This window comes from Arvicola amphibius, chromosome 14 (assembly GCF_903992535.2).
Source record: "Arvicola amphibius chromosome 14, mArvAmp1.2, whole genome shotgun sequence".
NCBI classification, from domain to species: Eukaryota; Metazoa; Chordata; class Mammalia; order Rodentia; family Cricetidae; genus Arvicola; species Arvicola amphibius.
Window position 1 is genome coordinate 28062434 of NC_052060.1, and position 22103 is coordinate 28084536.

General features: G+C 35.5%; 1 protein-coding gene across 1 annotated transcript in view; it reads left to right on the forward strand.

Annotated features, from left to right (window-relative positions):
* Dpyd (dihydropyrimidine dehydrogenase) overlaps window positions 1–22103 on the forward strand; it is a 780348-nt gene that overhangs the window by 181943 nt on the left and 576302 nt on the right. The window contains exon 5 of the mRNA XM_038311847.2: window positions 7483–7644. Within this exon, the coding sequence (XP_038167775.1) occupies window positions 7483–7644 (162 nt within the window). The remainder of the gene's footprint in view (window positions 1–7482; window positions 7645–22103) is intronic.

Genomic DNA, 22103 nt, shown 5'->3' on the forward strand with positions numbered 1-22103 from the left:
AATTATATTTGTTGCATAGTTCTGGTTACCTTTAACATGTTATATATGATTTAATATCATATAAGTGAAAAATAGTTTAGTGAAAAATTAAATTTGTACAGGCAACACAGGAGTAGCTGAGACAAGATAGTTTTAGTGAATTCAAAGCCAGTAGGAGCTACAGATTCTGTCTTTAGAAACAGAGAATGGACCAGATAGAACTTAGTGGTTCAGAGCACCCGCTTCTCCTGTATTGGACATGGTTAGATGGCCTTTAAGTCCAGACACCTGAAAATCCAATAACCTCATCTGCCTCTGCAGGCACTGGCAATCACTATGCACATATATACTTACAGGCTGTTTTCATTAGGTTTACTATTGCTGTTATGAATTACAACGACCAAAGCAACTTGGGGAGGAAAGTGTTAATTTGGCTTATGTTTCTAAGTCACGGTTAATCATTGAAGGAAGTCAAGACAAGGAGAAATCTAGAGACAGGAGCTGATACAGAGATCCCGGAGGAATGCCTTCTACCGGCTTGCTCCTCATGGTTTGCACAGTTTACTTTCTTATACAACCCAGGACCTCTAGCCCAGGAGTGGTCCCACACACAATGAGCTAAGCCCTCTCCTATCAATCAGTAATTATAAAAATACCCACAGTTGGGCCTACAGCCCAGTTTTATGCAGGCATTTTTCAAATGAGGCTTCTTCCTCTCAGATGACTCTAGCTAGCATTAAGTTATCAGAAAACTAGCCAGCATGCAGGCATTCACACACACACACACACACACACAAACACACACACACAAATCATTAATGAATAACCAAGAAAAATAATTAAAATTAAAATTGTCATGTAATAAGTAGTGGAAAATTCAGTTTTACATGTAAATTGTGAAATGAAGACTCATTAATGTTAATTTTTGTTCTTAGTGTTATATTTGGTAAGTTATAATCAAATATATATATATATATATATATATATATATGAACCTAGACAAGCAAGACAAAAGAGGACCTATATCAGAAAAATAAAAGATCATCATAAAAAATATTTTAAAATGCAATGATCTAAATGCTGTCATACAAAGAAATATCATGCCGTGCTTAGAAAATTATATAGACATTTTCCAAAGAAACATTTTTTGAACATTGATTATAAAATTAAAAATAAAAGTCACGCTGGGTTGGCAATGTAGCTGTGCTCGTCAAATTCTTAATAAGAAGCACGAAGTCCTGGGTTTAATCCTAGAAGCACATATTTAAGCTAGCACACAGGCTTGCTACCCATGTTCTGGAGAGTTGGAGACTGTCATATTCCCAAGCCTCTGGTCTTTGTGAGCTTTTGCTTTACCAGTTGTGGTAGATAATACCTGAGCATGGATACTTAATGGCGTCTGTTTTTCACACGGCGTGCACACAAGTGTATCCCAGAACACATGATCTCACACTTAATCACACACATGCACATGCCCAAAGATGGGTTTGGGTATGAATGAAAGCATTCTTCTGTTTGATTAAAGCGAAGGCATAACGCCCATGCTGGTTCTTCATCATCTTGCCTGCATAAGCAGAGATCACTCACGCATCAGATAGTTATTGAGTTGGTTCAGCTATAAGTCTATTGGGCTGGCAACACTAATTCAGGGGGGGGAATTGTAAGTTCTAAAGCCCATTATAAAAGGAGACAAGATGCAAGAAATGTTAGCACCAGAGTGACTTTTAATTTGTAGGTACTCTATATAAAGTATTTTGTTCCAATTTGCATATGTTCATGACCAATTCATGTGGCTTTTAAATGAATGTTTTTTACCCACCCTTTCCTATTCTTTACCTCACATGAGTTTCCTTGAATATGCATTAAAATGTTTAACATATAGAATTAACATTTACAAAAGCATTTGGAGGAGAAAAAAAGACATAAGGAAAATGGAGAGATGTCTCAAATCCATTGATTTTTTTAAATGGGCAGCATTGTATGTATGCCCAGTTTTAAAAAGATATAATAAAACCCCAATAAACATTTTTTAAAATTTATCAAAATCTAAAACTGATGACTGTGTCAGGATTTTTTTATTTGGGCTACCAACCAGCTCCCAAATCATGACAGGGTGCTCTTTCCTGGCTAGCTATTTTAACTTCAATTAATGTGTTTCTTTTAATTTACCTTTGCCTTGGGGCTTTTTACTCTTTTTTCTTTTTTCTATTTTGTATATCTTACTTTCTTAGGTCTTCTGGCTGTTGATTGCCTGGCTTCTTGCCCTGGGCATTTCCCTCATTCTCTTCTTCTTCTGTCTTTCTTCTCTCCTTAAGTCTAGATTTCTCTTCCTATTATTCTCTCTGCTCTACCTGCCCTGCATATCCTTTTCCTGTCTAGCCATTGGTCATTTACTTTTAATTAGAACAATCAGGTGCCTTAGGCAAGCAAGATGAAACAAATGGAATACATCTTCACATAATTAAACAAATGGAACATAAACAACCTTTATACAATTCCACACACCTTTACCAAGTTTAAGTAATATTCTACAGCATAAAAATGTAACACATATGTATATTTTTAAAATCATATTTCACAATATATGATCATATGCATTATTACATATTTCCCAATGGGAGTGTTCTTGTGTGTGTTAGCACTTGCATCCAGGAGTGTCTCCAATGCCTATCTGTGTGGGTTTAACTATATATATATATATATATATATATATATATATACATACATACATATATATGTATATGTGCATTTGTGAATGTGTTTGTGTATAATCATTTACAACTGTGTCTGTGTAACTTTGTGTATATGTGCTCACGTGTAAATGTGTACATGAGTGTGTATTTGTGCATGTATAAAGGTGTGTGCTTATGTCTGTGTGTGCTTGTGTGTGTGTGTGTGTGTGTGTGTGTGTGAAGTTTTCCAGTTAACAACTTAAGGACAGAAAACAAAATTTTCAAGAATAACATGTTAAGTTCTTTACAATTTAGGTTTAACTGAGAACTTTTGACTAAATTTGTTTTCCTAAGATATTTAATAATATTATATCAAATTTACCAAAATTTAGAATATATATGAGACTCTCCTATCCTATTCAACCCTTTAATAACACTACAAGGATGTATCCTGAGAGTAAGGTTTTGTTTCTTTGTAACAAAATATCACTAGATACCCCACTCTGGCTTTCCACTCACAATCCAGCCCCATGCCCCACTACTCTTGCCTCTGAATGCAAGATCTCTCTGTGCCCTAATCATGTTGGCTCTGGGGCCAGGGCTTTTTGTGTGTTCTGAGCATGCTATTTGTCTCAACTACTCTGAGAACCACAGATGTCTCAAATGTCTGAGAACCACAGCTTATACACTGAGGAAAAAATAACAGCTTCATACAAAGTTACCCTGGTACCCCTTTCTCCTGCATGTGTTACGAAAGCCATTTCCTATTCAATTCATGTTCATCCATTCATTCTTAGATAGCTAAAGCCAGGAATGTAAGCAAAGTTAATCCACCCTTCTCAGACTTTCAAACTTACTAAGGTTTAGCACAAGTGTTTTTTTAAATGCAACAGATTGGAGTTTATCTTGGAAGGATGCTTCCATCTGTGAAAACTGTCAGTGGAAAAGAGAAGAACACTTTAAAATAAAACCGCCAGCTGTATTGATAATCTTGCAGTGATAGGAAGGCCTGAATATGGCAGGACTATTTGTTAAATTAGTTATACCGTACGGCAGGAGAGCAGGCTTGACGAGCTCTGCGGTTCCCGATAATGACTTTGAAAACCATTAAATTGCAGAGGAATGGCACTAATGTAATTTCAAGCTTTAATTTTAAAGTAAAAACAAAAAAATATTAAAGTTATAATCATCTTAAAATGAACTAAAAGGCACGTGTTGTGCTGAAGAATGTGCCATTAAAATGCTCGGGTACAAACTGAGGCTTTAGACTTGAAAAAAAAAAATAAAGAGACACTAGTGAATTTTGTCATTGATTTGAAAACAACCATCATTTTTCTCTCCGAGTTTTGATCATGGAAGGAGTCAGGCATCCTGAGCTCTCCAGAATACACCATATATATACACCATGATATATATATATATATATATATATATATATATATATATATCAACTAAACCAAGCCAAAAAAAAAAAAAAAACCCTAGTAACAGCAACAAAATCATCAAAATAATAAAGTTCCCATGGTGTATACAAAGAAAAAAATGATTGGACCTAAAGAGAATAAATTTTCTTACATATCTGCTAACATAGCCCTGTACATTTTTCTCTACATGAAGAAACAAACAATAAAAAGCTATAACTGATAGAACACCTTGAAGAAAGGGTTGAAGTGGTGGTTTATCTTCTAGTAGGAGTCTTTCTGGGTGTCTCTGAAGTACCTTTTCCATTTAAATTTTCTAGCCTTTACTTTTAAAAGGTTTGAGAGGCAAATCTCTTGTGTAGAAAGAGGACTTTAGAACCATCTCACTTGTTGGAGAGACAGAATTGATATTGATCCTGCGCCTTTCTGGGAAGAATTGAGAAGGTGTCCCCCTTCTTGAAAGGATCCTGAGTAGCTCTGCTGGGTGTACTCAGAACAACAAACACTGAAGGGATCTGGGCATCTTGAGTTTCCCAAGAAGGGAACTTGCAAGGTGCTTCATGCTTTAGTTTTACACTACCCACTTTGTTTGTTTTGTTTTTCAAGACGGGATTTTTCTGTGTAGCTCTAGTTTTTGGGAACTCTCCTTCTATCAAGACCAGGCTGACCTTGATCTCAGAGTTCCACCTGCGTCTGCCTTTGGAGTTTTGAGATTAAAGTTATGTAGCATGACCCATTTGAAAACCATCTTTCTGGTTCTCGGATAGACACCTATGCTTTCCATTTTCTAGGCTGGTTCTGTGATCCCTCTGACACATCATCCTCTTTCCCAATTTCCTTTCTGAGAATTTCCATGTGATCTGTAATCTTATTATTCAATCTTTTAACACCTGAATCTTTCCATTAAAATGCGTCAATTAACCTGAACGTGGTGCCACACACCTTTAATCTCAGCATGCAGGAGGCAGAGGCAGGTAGATCTCTGTGAGTTCAAAGACATAATGGTCTACATGTGGAGTTCCAGGACAGCCAGGCTCTATAGAGAGGCCTTTTATCAAAAAACAAAAACAACATAAAACTCATTAATTTAAAAGCTTAAATTAGAAATCTAAATCTGGATGTTGGCAGTCAGGGTTTGCTGTAATCTGAAATAGACAGTTTTCAAGTGAGTCTTCTGGATGTCTTTTTCTACATCAAGTACTCTAGCCAACTGCACATCATCACTCTCGTGCCTATTCTGAACTTTCTCGAATGTTTACCCACAGTAGTTTCAAATACTTTGGTTGTAATTCTCTACTACCATGAGATATCATGTTAATATACTCTAAATACAGATTTCTTATAATGGTCTCCACATACTTTGTGTCTTTTCACTTTTTTTGGTATGTTCTTTTAAGCACTGAGTTTTTGATTTTCATAAAGGTCTATTCTTTCCCCTTTCCTCTTTATGCTGTGGTTGAACTGTCACGAAAGAGAAATAGTTGCCTATTCTAGTTTAATGAAATTTCCTGATGAAAAGACCATTACCCAAGAAGCTATGCTCCAAAATAACCTGGTGGAATTCAAACACAGTGAATGTAGGGGCTGCTGTATTCTACATTTCCAATGAGGTATGTGTGCGTGTGTGCATGTGTGTGCGAGTGTGTGTGAGTGTGTGTGTGTGTGTGTGTATGTGTGTGTGTGAAAATCAAAGACTGGGTTCTAACTAAATTGCACTGAGATGATAGTTTTTATTGCCATGGGTAGTAAACTTTAGAATTAATTCTGTCTCAATTGCTCATGTGCTAGTTGATATTGATAGTTGATACAGTTGTCAGCCAGTTGCTTGATTTTTATTCCTCGAGTTCCTTAGTTATGATCTGAATTTCAAACCATATTAATACTGTTTAAAAACATATATTGGTTAATCTTTCTCATGTATCTGACACAGCTGTTCTTGGAAGACATATAAAATTAAGCCAATATATTTAAGTCTTCATGAATACTTTTAAAACCATAGCTTTTTTTGCTTTTTAGGTTCTAATTTATAACTTTTTTCTTTTATAATACAGTGATCTATGAATTGTGGTGATGATTTTAATTATTTTGCCCATTTTCTTCTTTTCTTCTCTTGAATTGCTATCAACATTATTTTAGTCGTTCTGTTCTCATTCAACTTACATGTTTCTTTAACTTACTACTTTTACTTAATGACCAGGTATTTATTTTTTTATGTTACTAGTAGTCTAGAATGTTCTTAATTGAGTTCTGGACATTTACTACAGTGAGTTATTAGTGAAGGTCAGAAGGAATCAAGGATTGCCAAAGTGGTGGGGAAATGCCTAAGTGACTAAACAGGAAGCCCGTGACACCACTACAAGGGCGGTGACCTGGATCTGCACGTAGCTCCCTTATCCACTCATGTGTGTATGTGTGTGTCTATGTATGCATGCATAGCTGCAAGAATATGACCTTTATTATAACCATAGAACTCAATACCGATTTTGTTTTAATGAAAATCTCCACTCTATTTGAATTTCCTTGATTTTCTAATGTTCTTTATTTTTTTGTAGGACTCACTTCAAGACACTGTTTTTGTTTTTGTGATATGTCTTCTTAGGCTCTTCTTGACTGTCTTGGTTTACACAAAATTTTTTTAAAAAATATTTTTATACATAGTAGGTCATAATTCAGGTTATCTCATTTTTTAACAAATCATGTTACAAAGTTATTGACAATAAGACAAACCCTAAGCTATTGTATAGACATCAAATATGAGGGAATGAGTGAGGGGAATGAATTGATTGAGGTCTAGAACAGGAGTCCCTCCCTGTATTAAGTCCCTATCTGGATTGCTGCTTAAAGGGTGCAATTGGGGAACATCAGTCAACAGTGTCTTGAAATAGTACTGTGTAGAACAAGGAGAAGAGTTCTGATTGTTTTTTATTTAGCCATATGGAAACTTATTGAATATAACTTTTTGTTATTGCTATAGTCCTAATCCTCCCTCTCTCTATATATACATACATATATATATATATGTACATATATATATACATATATATATATATACTTTGTCTAGCAGTGCTCCAAAGTTCCTTCACTAAAAACATAAAGAAGAAATTAAAGAAAGATATAAAGATATACTATAATATGTTGTAAACAACAGTCTTTTAAATGTTAAATTTCTGAAATTGAGCAACTACTCTTTTATTAATACACATGTATAAAGTTCCCCATGCGAATGGTGTTCTGCCTGTGATGGGGCAGATTCCTGATGATGAACAATTTCACAGAATATGTATCTCATTTTCTTCTCGACATCTTGAGCCTTAATGCTGTTTCTTGCCAGAAGAAATAAAATGCCACAATTGGGCATTTCAGGTACGCTATGCCTTAATACAAACTCTGGTTTTATTTTATCTCTATAGAACTACTATGGCGCAGCGAAGATGATTTTTTCTGACAATCCTCTTGGTCTTACTTGTGGAATGGTTTGTCCAACCTCTGACCTCTGTGTGGGAGGATGCAACTTGCATGCTGCAGAAGAGGGACCGATTAATATTGGTGGGCTGCAGCAGTTCGCTACTGAGGTATGTAACAGCTACACTTGCAGTATTTTTTTCCTCCTACAACAAAGCCAGAAGTTTATAAAATAATTAAAGTCCTTGGTTTGTCTTGATACTCAACATGTGTGTATGTGCCTATGTGTGTGTGTGTGTGTGTGTGTGTGTTACAAATGTGTTGTTTGAAATCAGAATCCTTATACAAAACTTGGCTATAAAAATGAAAGTTTATAAAACCATATGTCAAATTAGTGGTAATCCCAGCAGGTTATTAAAATAACTTAGACTGAAAATATCTAAATTGGATGATCTAGAAATAGAATTTGTTCATTAACTTCACATTGAAGTGTAGCGTGGAGACCCTATTAGGAAGAAAGGCTATATTCCTTAACTGATAATTTCCCCTGGAACTCGCTTTGATCTTTATGCCTAGAAATATATTTCAGCAGTACTTCATACTATTCTTTGAGTGATAGAGGTTAGGGAATTTTCAAAAAACCCTGAAATGGAATAATATTCTTTAACAACATTAAGAAGATAATTAGATTATGTGAGCTTATAGATTGAAAGCTACTCGGTTATTTGCACAGAAAAATGTTTAATGAAATGAAAGGTGGCTTTTTGTCATTTGTCACATAAACTTTGGTCCTGGCATTTTCTTTTATAAATCCTTTGTAAATGACTGATTCTCTGGGACATCTTTGTGCTCTCTGGGGTCTCCTGTTTGAAGTGAACTAGCAAGTCAATTCTCATGTATCATTTAAATGATCAGCTTATTGGGAGGTTACAGTAAGATTTTATAATCTTGAGGGACTAGTTGGCTAGAAGACTAAATTAAATGTCTGTCTATGTCAGACTTTTAGTTAATGACTTACCTCTCTGATTGTGTCAACTTAAACACAATGTGCTCCTTCCCTTTAGAGCCTTCCCCATAATATCCCTCAAGCTTAAGTCACTCTTTGCCTTTAGTAATAAATCAGTGTTATTCCTTTCCTGCTTTCTGGCAGGTTAATTCTGAGGAAAGACCCCTGGGAATAAGAAAATGGAAACAATTTGAGGTTGTGAGTTGATGCAATAAATTCTTGGATTTAATTTCTTTTCTTACCAAATTAAAAACTGCATTAGGCTTACCTGACCACTGCAAGGAATAATCTCTACAACCTGGGAAAATCCATAGTTGATGGAGGAGATTCATCTGGATTCCTCTCCATATTTCTTGGGGGAGCCTATTGCTTTATCATTAAGCCAGGATGAGCTTACTCAAAATGCATCACAGCAAATGAAGACCCATACAGTATGCACATGAACTGAACTGACATTCCTAAACAAAATGATTTGTTAGCCATAGTTTTTCAGAGATTTGGACATGAATGGAACAAACTTATAGAGGCAGAAAGATGTAGATAAAATAGGAGGGGGAGAATGGAGAACTAGAGAGAAAGCAACGGAAGAAGGGAAAAGAGGAAGGAAGGAAACGGTGGCGAGGGAGGAAAAGAGAGAGAGAGAGAGAGAGAGAGAGAGAGAGAGAGAGAGAGAGAGAGAGAGAGAGAGAGAGAGAGAGAGAGGAAAACAATCACACACACACACATAGAGAGCAAGACAGAGATAGAGACAGAGAGTCAGAGAGGACAGAGAGAGATGAAGGAATGGAAAGAAGGGAGAGAGAAGAGAGAATGTGTGAACAGGTGAATGTGTGAATGGACTTTTCTTCTCTCTTACTGAGCTTTAATAAACTCCTACTTCATAGAGTATTTATTTGTAAGGACTTTCACATTGTCCTCCTTGCTATACAGAAGTCATCAGAAATTCATTGAAAATCAAGTGTACACACATGTGGGTTCTTTTTAAGCCCTACCTAATAAAGAATTGAGTACAAACAAGGAGTGTCCATAAATCATCTGAAATGAATAAAGGAACTGTAAAATGGATGTGTCATTCTATTTTATTTCCTTAAAAGTGTGTTTCCTAACTAGGCAGTGGTAGCACATGCCTTTAGTCCCAGCACTCCAGAGGCAGACACAGGCAAATCTCTGTGAGTTCAAGGCCAGCCTGAGCTACAGAGAGAGCACCAAGACAGGCCCCAAAGCTACACAGAAAAATGCTGTCTCAACAAAACAATAATGAAAAAAGAGACAAAACAAAAACCCTGTGTTTCATAGTCAAAAAAGATAAAAAACTGTGATGACTGCATATAAGGGCACCCAGTTCATTTTTTTACATTGACCAGTTTTATAATGTCCCATATTTATTATGTTAACATGGGGTTTACTTAAATGATCTGGGTATTCATACACCGTGTGAAGATAGATTGCTGTGTTGGTTTAGAAAAGGGCTGAAGAGTCAATAGCTAGGCAGGAGGTATAGGTGGGGAGAGAAAGGAATAGGAGGAGGAGTCAAGAAGCAGAAGATGCAAGGAGAAACAGAGGAAACAAGAGGTGGAAGACAGAAGAGCAGTAACACCACATAACAGAAAGTGGGTCAATATGAACAGGTTAATTTAAGTATAAAAGCAAGTTAGGAACAATCTTAAGTTACAGGTTGAACTTTTTAATTTAATTTTACTTTTTTAAAAAAACCTATCTTTTCTTATTTTACATGCCAAATCCATTTCACATTCCCTCCCCTTCTTCTACTCTCTCCATCTCCCCCACAACCCCCATCACCCCACAACCCAACCTTAGAGAGTGTAAGGCTTTCCACAGTACGCCAAAAAGTCTAGCACATTGCTTTGAGGCAGGACCAAGGCCCTCCTCCCATATCTAGGCTGAGTAAAGTATCCCTCCAGAGAGAATGGGTTCCAAAAAGCAGTAGGGATAAATCCTGGTCTCACTGCCCCAGCCATATAACTGTCATCTACATTCAGAGGGCCTAGTTTGGCTTCACGCTGGTTTGCTCACTGTCAAGCCAGAGATGGAAGGCTTCATTAGCTCAGGTAAGCCGTTTCAGTGGGTATCCCCATCATGGTCTTGACCTCTTTGTTTGTATTCTCAATCCTCTCACTCCTCTACTGGACTTTGGTAGCTTAGGCTGAACTTTCTTAAGTATTAAGAAGTCTCCCTGACGTTATTTGGGACTGGTAGAACAGAGAAAGACTCGTTACATGTAAATATGGCAACCGTTTGAGTTGCTAAAAAGTTGCAGAAAACATCAATTCTGTAACTACTTGCTAAAAATATGGGAGGGGCAAAAACACTCTCTTTTCCAGTGACTAAACTATCGACATGAAATTTAACTCAAAGTGAATCATGATGTAAATGATTTTATGTTTTGATTGATAAAAAATGATTGATTTTGACCTTTTAAGAAATACAAATCAATATTTTTCTACCAAATTAAGCAAAGGTTAGGAAAACAAACTAAATGGAAAAATAACATTTCTCAGAATTGTTTTTCCTGTAATTTGTAAACGATTTTTACAAATATCAACTCTCTAGTCTTCTTCTGTCATTGACAGAATCTATTGGTTCTGCCTCTTCATTCACACCTAAGTGTATAATTTGGACAATGGGTAAATCACACCTTAGCCAAGTCTGCAAGAGGAGCAGGAAGCCAGCTTCTAATGTATGGTCTTTTGTTGTAATTTCTCGTTAACTCTTTGTTCTTTTTATGTCTTTGGTGTAATGACTTGATCCTAGTCCAGATACCTCTGTGCATCTGTGTAAGGAGAAAGCTACATGTGCAGGAGGAGGTTCTTATTCTGTCTGTAGAAGGCAGATGGCCTCACAATCATATTAGAATTCTTTCACAATATAGGCTCTATAAAACCTCTTGGCAGTATTGGTTTGGTGTGGATATAATCAAGTTCATGGCAATTTATAAATTTCTGTGCATAAACAAAGTTGAAAAATGAACTGAATAGATAATATGTATATTACACAATGATAACCATAAACTGTACAAACCAAGGGTCCATAGAGACATGGTAGAACTTCAGGAAGCAATGACTACCAATAGTTGCTATTTCAGGGTGAACTGACAGGAAGCTATACATTTCACTAGGATTCTGAGGCTAAAAGTTGAAATTTCAAAGCTTTGTGTCACTTGCATGGTAGGTAGGTAGGTAGACATGTTAGGGGAAGAAATAGATGGAGAAAGTCCAGACACTGTGCAGTACATTCATTTTGTGGTATCAGGCTTCAAAATGTTGGTGACTAACAAGCCATGCCATATAATTGTTTTGGCATCTTGGACGTGACACTGTAAGGGGCCAAGGTGATTGAAATAACAGTTAATATTAAATAAATGATTCACTGATGCAGTTTTGGGTTGGGGAGAATAAGCTCTGAAATCATGTCAAAATTCATGTTATCGCCCTTCTATACATAACTAGCAAAAGACTCCATGAAAATATTCAACTTCCTCAAATGTAGACCTGTCTAGGAAAGCTAGAACTTTATATTCTTTCTAGTATTTTTCAGTCTCTCATTTATCCTAGAAAACATTTCTAGTTAATTATAATAGGCTTTATATTAATCCGGGTTTTCTGGAGCCAAGGTCAAGTAGCACCTACAGAACCTGGTGAGTCAGGACATCAGTCTCACATGTCCCAGTCATCATACCTTACAACTCCAAATTCTGCTAGATAGGTTGCTCTCACATTAATATTAAAATAGATTTAATAAGACCAATAAACACATTCAACTCATTTTCTTTTCTGGTGCTCTATTGACCATTTAAATATCATTCCTCAACGAGGGAAAAGCTAGGCTTTCTGGAGTTTCAACACACACACAAATAAATAAATAAAAATTGAGTATCTTATCTTAAAAATTACACAGTTTTTTAAATAAAATTCCAACGTACAAACTTGGCATGGGCCATATGTAATGAGGGGGTGCCAAACCTATGGCTTTTCTTATTGTTTTATTTTAATTTGGAAGCCTGAGGTCTGATTTTGTGATAGCCAACTAAATTAATGACCAGGTTTAGCATACTTATGCTATAGTTTGGCAAACTAAGGAATAAAACAGACTAGTTCATGGATCTAAATTAAAACTAAGATAAGTTATTATGATCAGAGATAATCACCAATGCTTATGACTAATACCTTGTTCGGATAGTTTACAAATAGGCTTTGGGTTAAAAAATAGTTTTTAGATTAACAGGATCACACACATGCTTTGTTATCCCAAACTGTCATTATTTAAATCAAATTCCACTATTCTACACCCTTTTAAAATAGTGTGATCAGCTGTGAACTCTTCTAATATCAGCACACACACACACACACGCATACACACACAAATATACACACACAGTGAATTATTTCTAGGAAAAATAAAATGGAGATGAAAATAGTATACAGTAATGCAATCAATAAAATTGACTCTAGGGAAATGGAGCTCTCTGGAATCTAAATACAGTAATATCTGTGAGGAATTCACTTGTATTTGTTCTTTTCTTATAATGTAATGACCACTAGAATGGACTAAAATTATGATAGATACCACTACACATGTAACATTTTTCACGTAAATCCTTTGGGAACTTGTAAAAATTCTTCTATGTCTACACGATGACTAATGGCAAAGCTCTAGGAATGAATAAGGCTTCCTAAGTTGCAATACAATATTCAATGCTGTAAAGTGGTATGTTATAATTCAGAGCTTCAAAGTAGAACATAAGATCATATGACTTGGGGTCTAGTGACATCACCACTGGCAAGAACTGCATGATTTAAAGTATTTGCTTTTTTCTAAATTTTAACTACTTAAAAAAAGACAGTTTCCATAGATACATTAGATGGACATTTGTATTGTGTAAAACAAAGATAGGATGTCAACATAAATTGTTTCCATCAGACACATTATGAATTAAATTCAGACCATTCATTTTTACACTGAAGGATAACAACAAAATTAATGAAATATATATATATATTGTGTGTGTGTATAATTTATATATATATATATCATATATATATATATATATATATATAAATACAAGCAGAAGCTAAAAGAGTTGGGAACTTGGAACCAGAAATGGTATAGAAGCATTCAGCTTTAAGATGGAACTTGGTTTACTCTGTACCTATCTTAGCATAAGTACCCAGAGATGCTGAAGCAGATTGCTGACATTGGTCTAAGTACCAAAAGCATCAGACATGGTAGAAAACTGGACTTACTTATCCCTGTTAGAAAATTTTTAAAATTGACCAGGCATGTGGTTACTTGCTTGTAATCAATCACAGCACTTTGGAGGATTCTTCTGAGTTTGAGCCTAGCATGGGAAACAAAGCAACACTCCATTTTAAAAGATCAACAAATTGAAATAAGTTCTACAAATAAGAACTTAGGATAATGTTTAGCTAGGATATAAAACTGGCTAAAGAAGCACAAAGGCCCATATAGCCTGAGTGTTGGGTATGCACCTGTCAGCACAGGAGTTCACTTCTGCAGTGCCGTGAGAAGAGTATTTGTTCAGCACAGCATTTTGAAGGCTTTTGACATTCACCATTCTGAAAGACTACTAAGGATCTTTTTCTAGGGTGATGGAAATAAATTGAATGAAAGACAAAGAACCAGTAAAACAGTGATGAATGTAAATACTGACCATAGGTTAGTGAATAGCTATTTTGATGTGCTAAAATTAACATTGATATACAGATTAATATTATAAATATAAATATATATAATTACTGATGATAGACAGAGACAAAACAATTTTATTAAACACATACCACTCATAAATGTGTATAAACTTAACAGAGTATCCTTATGCAAAGTTAATAATGACAATTTGAATAAAAATTTTAATTTGATTTCAGAAGTCTACTCATGTAATGTGATACCTACCTGTTACTCAGTGCTGATGAAACAGATAGAGAAGGACCATGAGTTTGAAGCCAACTTGAGTTGACACTGAGACCCCATTTTTACAGGAAAATGTTATGGCAATGACAAGTGTTTTTAACATAAAGGATATGGATGGATGGATGGATAGATAGATAGATAGATAGATAGATAGATAGAGTAGACAAATATTCTTTATCTTGTGCATATAGAAGAAGAAAGATGCCAGGTATGTGGAATAATATAAAACTATACAAAATAAGAAACCAGAACATACAATCAGATATCATGAAGATCCACAAACAATAAGTCTTTGAAAATAGCTCAACGCAGAATTCTCTGCTATATCATTTACAAGTCCATTACTATAATAGAGACCTTCCAATTACTGGCTTTTTTCTCTTCTTCTTGGTTATAAAGAACATTGCCATGTCATTAATCATTATTATTTTTCACAAAAATTATACATTCAAAATAATCCTGAAATATAAATAGAATAGAGAAACATCTTTACAGACCATCATCGTATTGCACTCGGTTTTTTCTTTTTATCGTCTTGCCATCTTGTTCCTGACAAACAGTAACACTCACTGCATGGGTTCTGGAATCTTAAGTCAAACTGTAGTAACTTATGTCCAAGAATCCATGTGTGGATTCTAAGAATATCGGGATATACAAAAGAGAAAGAAAGTAAAGTTGACAAATGCAGTCAAGTGATGATAGAGAAGGATAGAGTACTGTTGGAATAAGTGTGGCAATGCTCTAGCGTAGAGAGGAAGTGTATTTGATGAAATGGAATTTGAGCTAGGCTCCAAAAGGTATTCATCCAGATCAACAAAGTCAGAAATATGGAGGTCAGAGAGATGGCACAGCGGTTTAGAGCATGCATTGCTTTTGCAGAGTTTCTGAGTTCATTTTCCAGCATATAAATCATTGGTAACTCCAAGTCCAGGCGACCTGAATAACATGGGTATCCACATTCATTCATGCACATACCTACCTTTTCTTTCCATGTACACAATGAAAAAGAATATAAATATTTTTACAAAATAATTTGAGGACTCTCAAACCATAAACAAACTTCAATGAATAGAACATTGGTTGTCATGAATCTACATCTCATATTTTGTTTGTGTGGGAGTAAAATTGCTTTTCACCGAAGTATCAATACTTCTATTTTTAAATTGTATAGAGTCAAAATGTCCAGCATCATGTCTGAATCTAATATTGAACTGTAGTCATGAAAGTATGAACTATCAATTAAGAATTGTGGCTATAAGTTGAAGTCTCCATAAACAAAATTATCAGAGTATATTATAAAAAATACATTGATCTATGAAGTTACATCAGTGATTCCTTAGATTTTCATAATAAATTGCTGATAGAATTTTTACTCATTTTGTGGTAGAACTAATAAGGGGAGGAGTGAAGAATTGTTCAAGGTAAATGTAACTTTTATTTTAGGATATGTCTTAGGTAACAAATTTTCCTCTCATTTATGTAGGTTTACATTCCTACATCTTCGAAAGGTACTATTTGTAAACCCTGAACCAGATGGATTGTATTGTAGCAATTCTATTTATATAAGGCATGTACATTCTGTTAACCAGAGAGCTTCTCCATGGAGTTACAATGTATAGTGTGTGTTTGCGTGTGCGTGTGTGTGTGTGTGTGTGTGTGTATGTGTGTGTGTGTGTGTGTGTATGCGTGTGTAAGTTAGAGGGACTATAATAGGATTTTCTAAATTCAAGTGGAAATGAAATATAACGACCCTGTTTCCCAACAAGTTATTAAGAGAGTGATTTTCTTCAGAATTTTTAATTTCACTGCAAGAATAAGCTCTACCACAAATAGGCACTCAACATTATTTGGATGAATTTAAAACTTCTTGGGCTACAATGATTAGTTCCATAAATGGCAAGTCACAAAGGAAAATGCCACCACTTCAGTGAAAAAGATGGACAAAGTTTACAGTCAATATTGTTTTGGGTGAGCAGTTTCAAATACATTTCTTGGCATAAACACTTTGTGATTTCTGGCCTTTCACCTATCTGGAAAGAACTTTTGGTTAACCACTTCAGAATGCTTTTAGGATCATTAGGAAATTTTCTCTATTATATTACTTCAAACAGGAGATAGAGTGTCCTAATTTAAAAATGGGCAGAGTGACATGTGACAAGAATTCATAGGACTTACTCCCTCTATATTGGGGAGAAAAATTATACTTTTCTAGTCATTTTATACTACTCTATGAATTATATCACACTATAAATGAAAAAGGAAAGACTATCTCAGTGTTAAATTACTAATTCTAATTTAAGGATAACTCATTTTGGTCTGTTCATTCTGAAAGGCTACACAATGAAAATATACATGGGTGTTCGATAGCTGTAACTTATCCTCAACTATCTAATTTTATCTTACTAAACAAACGATAGCAGTGGTAGACCAAGGGAAACCCTAACAATTAAATAGTCTTATAAATTGCAAAACAAAATGGTTGAAAAATAAGCTATTATGGAGATCTGTACTCTACAATCCTCCCCAGAATCTTCATGTTTATAGTATTACATTACAGAATAAGAATAATAATTCCTAGAATTATCAAAGAGGTGATGTTTCAAATCAGTGCTTGTCTAAAAGAAACAATAAAAATAGCACATGTTACTTTTCCTTTTGGTGGTTTTTAATTAGTAGGATGGCAGTGTGGCTACAGTTTTACATTTGAATAAAACAAGACAATTTTTATTTAAAAATGGTTGTCAAACAAAGGTGTCTGGACATAGGATTGCCCTTTGCAAATCATAATTCCTCATTCATTTTGGGCTTAACTGTGAAGTCTGAAACTGTGATGATTTGGGGATTATTACAAAGTAGAACATTCAGATAACCCTGTTGTTGCCAGTGACTTTTTTGACATAGCATGAAAGGTACCATCTGAGAAAGAAAAAAATTGAGAGTCTGAACTTCATCACCATTCGAAATGTTTGCTTGACAAGAACTGGAAAATATAAAGACATACTACAATTCAGTGGACACATTTGATAAAATGCTGTTGATCCAAAATATACCGTCAATGCTGAAAACTCACAATGTGAATGTAAACTGGCCCAAAGTCCTTGCCACAGACCTCCATAAGAGGGATGCACTGCTGGCAAAGAGAGAGGAGATGATACTCCCATCATATAACACCGGGGAAAAAAAGGTGAATCAGCTTGACACCAGCACATTTGTTGACGTGGCATCTCAGTCTGTTCAGTGCCGTCTACCAGTTAGGCTGTAAACAACAGACTTTCCAGTGTTACGTCCTGGGAAATTATAAATCAAGGTGTTTGGTTGGTTTCTGATGGGAGCCTATTTTTCTGATTCTTGGATGATGACTTTGCTTCGTGTCCCCCTCTGTGGAAGGTGCTTTTATCTTGTTTTTTTTTTTTTTTAATGAAGACCAAATGTAACTCAGCAGGAAACCTTCTCCTTCTAGAACCCTCATGCCTAATCACATCTCTGATCTCTACTTCCTGTCATTGCAAGCTAGATTCCAACATCTTATCTGTAGAGGCACATTTAAATTATATAATACCAGAAGGCAAAAGACAGAATCCTGCCACTACCTATTGCTGACTGAATGTCGAGCAACACCAACGCTCATTCATTCCCATGTAAGGGAAATTGGTAGTTCCTTAGAGACTCATGCAAAACCTATTGTTTTAATGAATTTGACTTGGAATAAATTACTCTGTGTAGCCATTTCAATGTTGGCCAATTTGAATTTAAATATACTCTATCTCAGAATGTGACCATTATTTGTGGTGTGACCAGTCTTTTTTATGAGAGTGTTATATGCACTAGAGTAATTCATTTAATCTTCATAGTACTCCTATGTGATACTCTTAGCTCCACTTGAAGTTAAATAGATAGAATGAATATGGTAGAGAACGTCTTCTTTACCCTGTACCAAGAGAATGGTGCAAATCGTGGTTTGACTTAAGCAGTCATATTGTAGAACCAGACTATTTATATCACCATTTGTGCTGAAAAAGAAAAGCTACTTCAATATAAATTTACAAAGCATAAAATGAAACAAAGCAGGACAGTAGAGACAAGGATGTTATTTGTAAATAAATATACTGAGCAAAGACATGTGTTGAGTGTCATCTGAACTGTATAGGTAAGTCTTCAGGCTATACAAATCAGGGACTGACCATTTACATATTCGTTCATACACTTATCAGGGGTAAACTCTCTAGTTTTCCTTCTGACCTGCTGAGCCTCCTGCCCTTGGTGAATTCAAATAGGAATCCCCAAAACATATTTTGATTCAATATTTATACTTTATAGTTTTGAAAGGAATATTTGAAGTTTTATTCTTAAATATTAAAAATGAAATATCCTTGGGCTAAAATTTATACATATTAAATACTATTAAGAAACTGCTACTCTATTTGCATACCATTAGCCAGAAATTATGGGGACATGCTTAATGTCTTAGAGTTAAACTGTTTTTTTTTCACTTATAAATGAATGCAGCCAGAAAGATATCACATGAACCCTGCTCTATTTGCTTACCACATATTAGCTTTACATAATAAACTTTTAGCAAAACGCTTCCTTAAATAATCAAATATACTATTCTACTGTCAGAAAAGTCACTAATAAACAATTATTTTAAAATAATTTATATTTTATTCAAGTCTGTTAAGATGTAATATTAATTTCCAAAGCCCACATTCTAACATAGCAAAGTACATTTTGTAATTATTAATTCATAAAGCTAAGAATACCCAATAGAATGCGAAACAAATACGCATTTATTTAATCCCTAAATGAAATAATCTATATCTGTCCACCATCAATTTTCAATGTGTATTTTAAATGCTTTTATGGAAATTATGTAAAAATGTTAATTTAATAAAATATAATAAATTTCAACTCCCTTTTTATTAATGCTACATAAAATCACCAATTATAGACACTTAATTTTTTGCTAATGTTCCCTAGAAAGAGATAAAATTAAAAGATAAATATTGACTCAAACAATAGGTAAATGTCTTTTTTTTAAATTTATTTATTTATTGTGTACACAGTGTTCAGCCTCCTTGTATGCCTGTATGCCAGAAGAGGGCACAAGACCTCATTGCAGATGGTTGTGAGCCACCATGTGGTTGCTGGGAATTGAACTCAGGACCTCCGGAAGATCAGCCAGTGCTCTTAAACTCTGGGCCATCTCTCCAGCCCTAAGTAAATGTCTTAAAAGACAGCTTAGTGGTTCTGAGCACTGATTTCCCTTTCAGAGGACTTGGGTTCAATTTCCAGCACCCACATCGCAACTTACAACCTTCAGTAACACCAATTCCAGGGAATCTTTTTAGTCTTCTCTCCTTCTCTTCTGAACACACACATACTTAAGCACATTCAGGTACATACACATCCACATACAATTATGTGTTCAAAACAAAACAAAACCTCATTCAGAGAGTCAGCAGATGGCTCAGGAGACACATACTTGTTGTGGATGATGCTGTCCTGGGCTGCATCCCTGAGCTCTGCATGATGGAAAGACAAAGCCAAATGCAAAGACATGAAGAAGAAAGAAAATCTGTGCTGTTTAGACAGTTCACCAAAGCACTGGAAAGTGCATTTATAATTTTCAAAGTTATAAATTATTGCCAAGATTAAGAAATAATTTTGCAACACTTGAAAAATTCGTTAGTAAAAAGAAACACTCTGCTGTGACTGGTTAGATGTCTCAGCCAGTAAGAGTGTTGTGGCCAAGCCTGGTGACCTGCGTTTGATCCCCAAGTCCTACAGAGCAGATTACTGAATTCCAAAAGCTCTCTGACCTTCACATGAGATGCTCCATGGTACATGCATGCCCCACCCCGAAATAGACACTCAACCAAAAATATATCACCAAAGATTTAACTTAAAAATATACTCTTATGTATAGGAGATGAAGAGATGACATCAAAGTTATGTCTGTCCTTAATAATTTTGTGTTTTAAGAAAGGAAACAGGCATTACCACAAAATGTTTGAAGGATTTTAATTCAAATGGCAAAACACTATGAGGACCATTTGGCTCAGACCGAGAAAGAGAGCTTTCTCGTCTTTGTTGCTAATGCTCTTTCATTTTTTTAATGTGGAAGAGTCAGAAAATGTCTCACATTTTGAGTGGCAGAATTTAGTCTCAGCGGCTGGTATAAAGATGCCAGGTAGACACAAAGTACCATGTCTCAGTCACTGAAAAATCTTTCTTTATATTGATCATTGACTGGGTTTTCTCAAGAAAGAAAAGAGCTTTTCATTTTTGTTTTTGTTTTTGTATTAAACATAGACAACCTGTTAGGCACATCATAATATCTATTAAATATTATGATGTGCCTATAGCATGAATGTTTTTTAATGTCACAACTACTTCTCATGGTAATCAAATTTTGGGGAGAGAATGGTGAGAAGATGCATGATAAATTACATATTCTCCCTCCTCCCTCCCTCTCTCCCCCTTTCTCCCTCCCTCTCTCTCTCTCTCTCTCTCCCTCCCCCTCTCTCTGTGTCTGTGTGTGTGTGTGTGTGTGTGTGTGTGTGTCGTACACATATGGTGAGTATTCTGCCATTAAGCTACATCCCTAAACTAATTTTTTATCATTTTTTTATTAAAGATTTCCATCTCCCCCCCCTTCCCTCCCCTCCCTTCCACCCATACCCCCACTCCACCCCTCTCCAAGACAAAGAACCATCAGGGTTCCCTTCACTATGTTAAGTCCAAGGTCCTCCCAGCTCCCCCTAAGTCCAGGAAGGTGAGCAACCAAACTGACAAGGTTCACAATGAGCCCATCCATGCTGTAGAGTTCATGTTCATTGCCGTTGTCCTTGGTTTCTCAGTCCTCCTCCACCGTCAGCCACATTCAGAGAGTCCGGTTTGGTCCCCTGTTCCATCAGTCCCATTCCCACATAGGAGCACCGGACTGAGATCCCAAGGTCCCGATGAGGAGCAAAAGGAGGGAGATCATGAGCAAGGAAGTCAGGACCGTGAGGAGTGTGTTTACCCATTGAGACGGTGGGACAGATCTAATGGGAGACCACCAAGTCCAGTTGGAATGGAACTAATTTTGTCTATGTGTAAAGTTCATTTAATATATTATAAACTATTAGTAAGTGCCTACAGATTCAGAATGACCAAAAATTGTTACTATGAAATAGTATTCAACATTAATGTACCTTTATTTAGCACCTGATAAGTCTGACAATGGTATACTTACAGCTTTCTTCTAGCTTCCAACTGTTAGCAGATCCCTTGCAATCACTTACGTTTAATGTGTGGATCCTTGCACGCTTACATGTTTAAATTGTGTTTTGTTTATTGTATTCAGCCATTCAATGTGATAATTCATGCTAGTTACACGTTTTATAGAACAATTTGTTTTGTATATTTTTTTCTTTCTTATCCATCTGCACTAATTTTTATTATTCCTCACCTTTATCTCTTTGGATAATAAGTGTTTTAAATACCAAACCTCTTCTCTAGTTAACTATGTTTTCTTTTGCTGTGGTTTAGTAGCTACTACAGGGATAGAAAATATATTCTGAACTAAGTGCAGTGTGATATTTATACATTATGCATGTGTATAATCCTTAGATCTGAACTATGAAAAGTATTTAATCTCTCTGACTCTGTTACACAGTTTAATTCTTATAT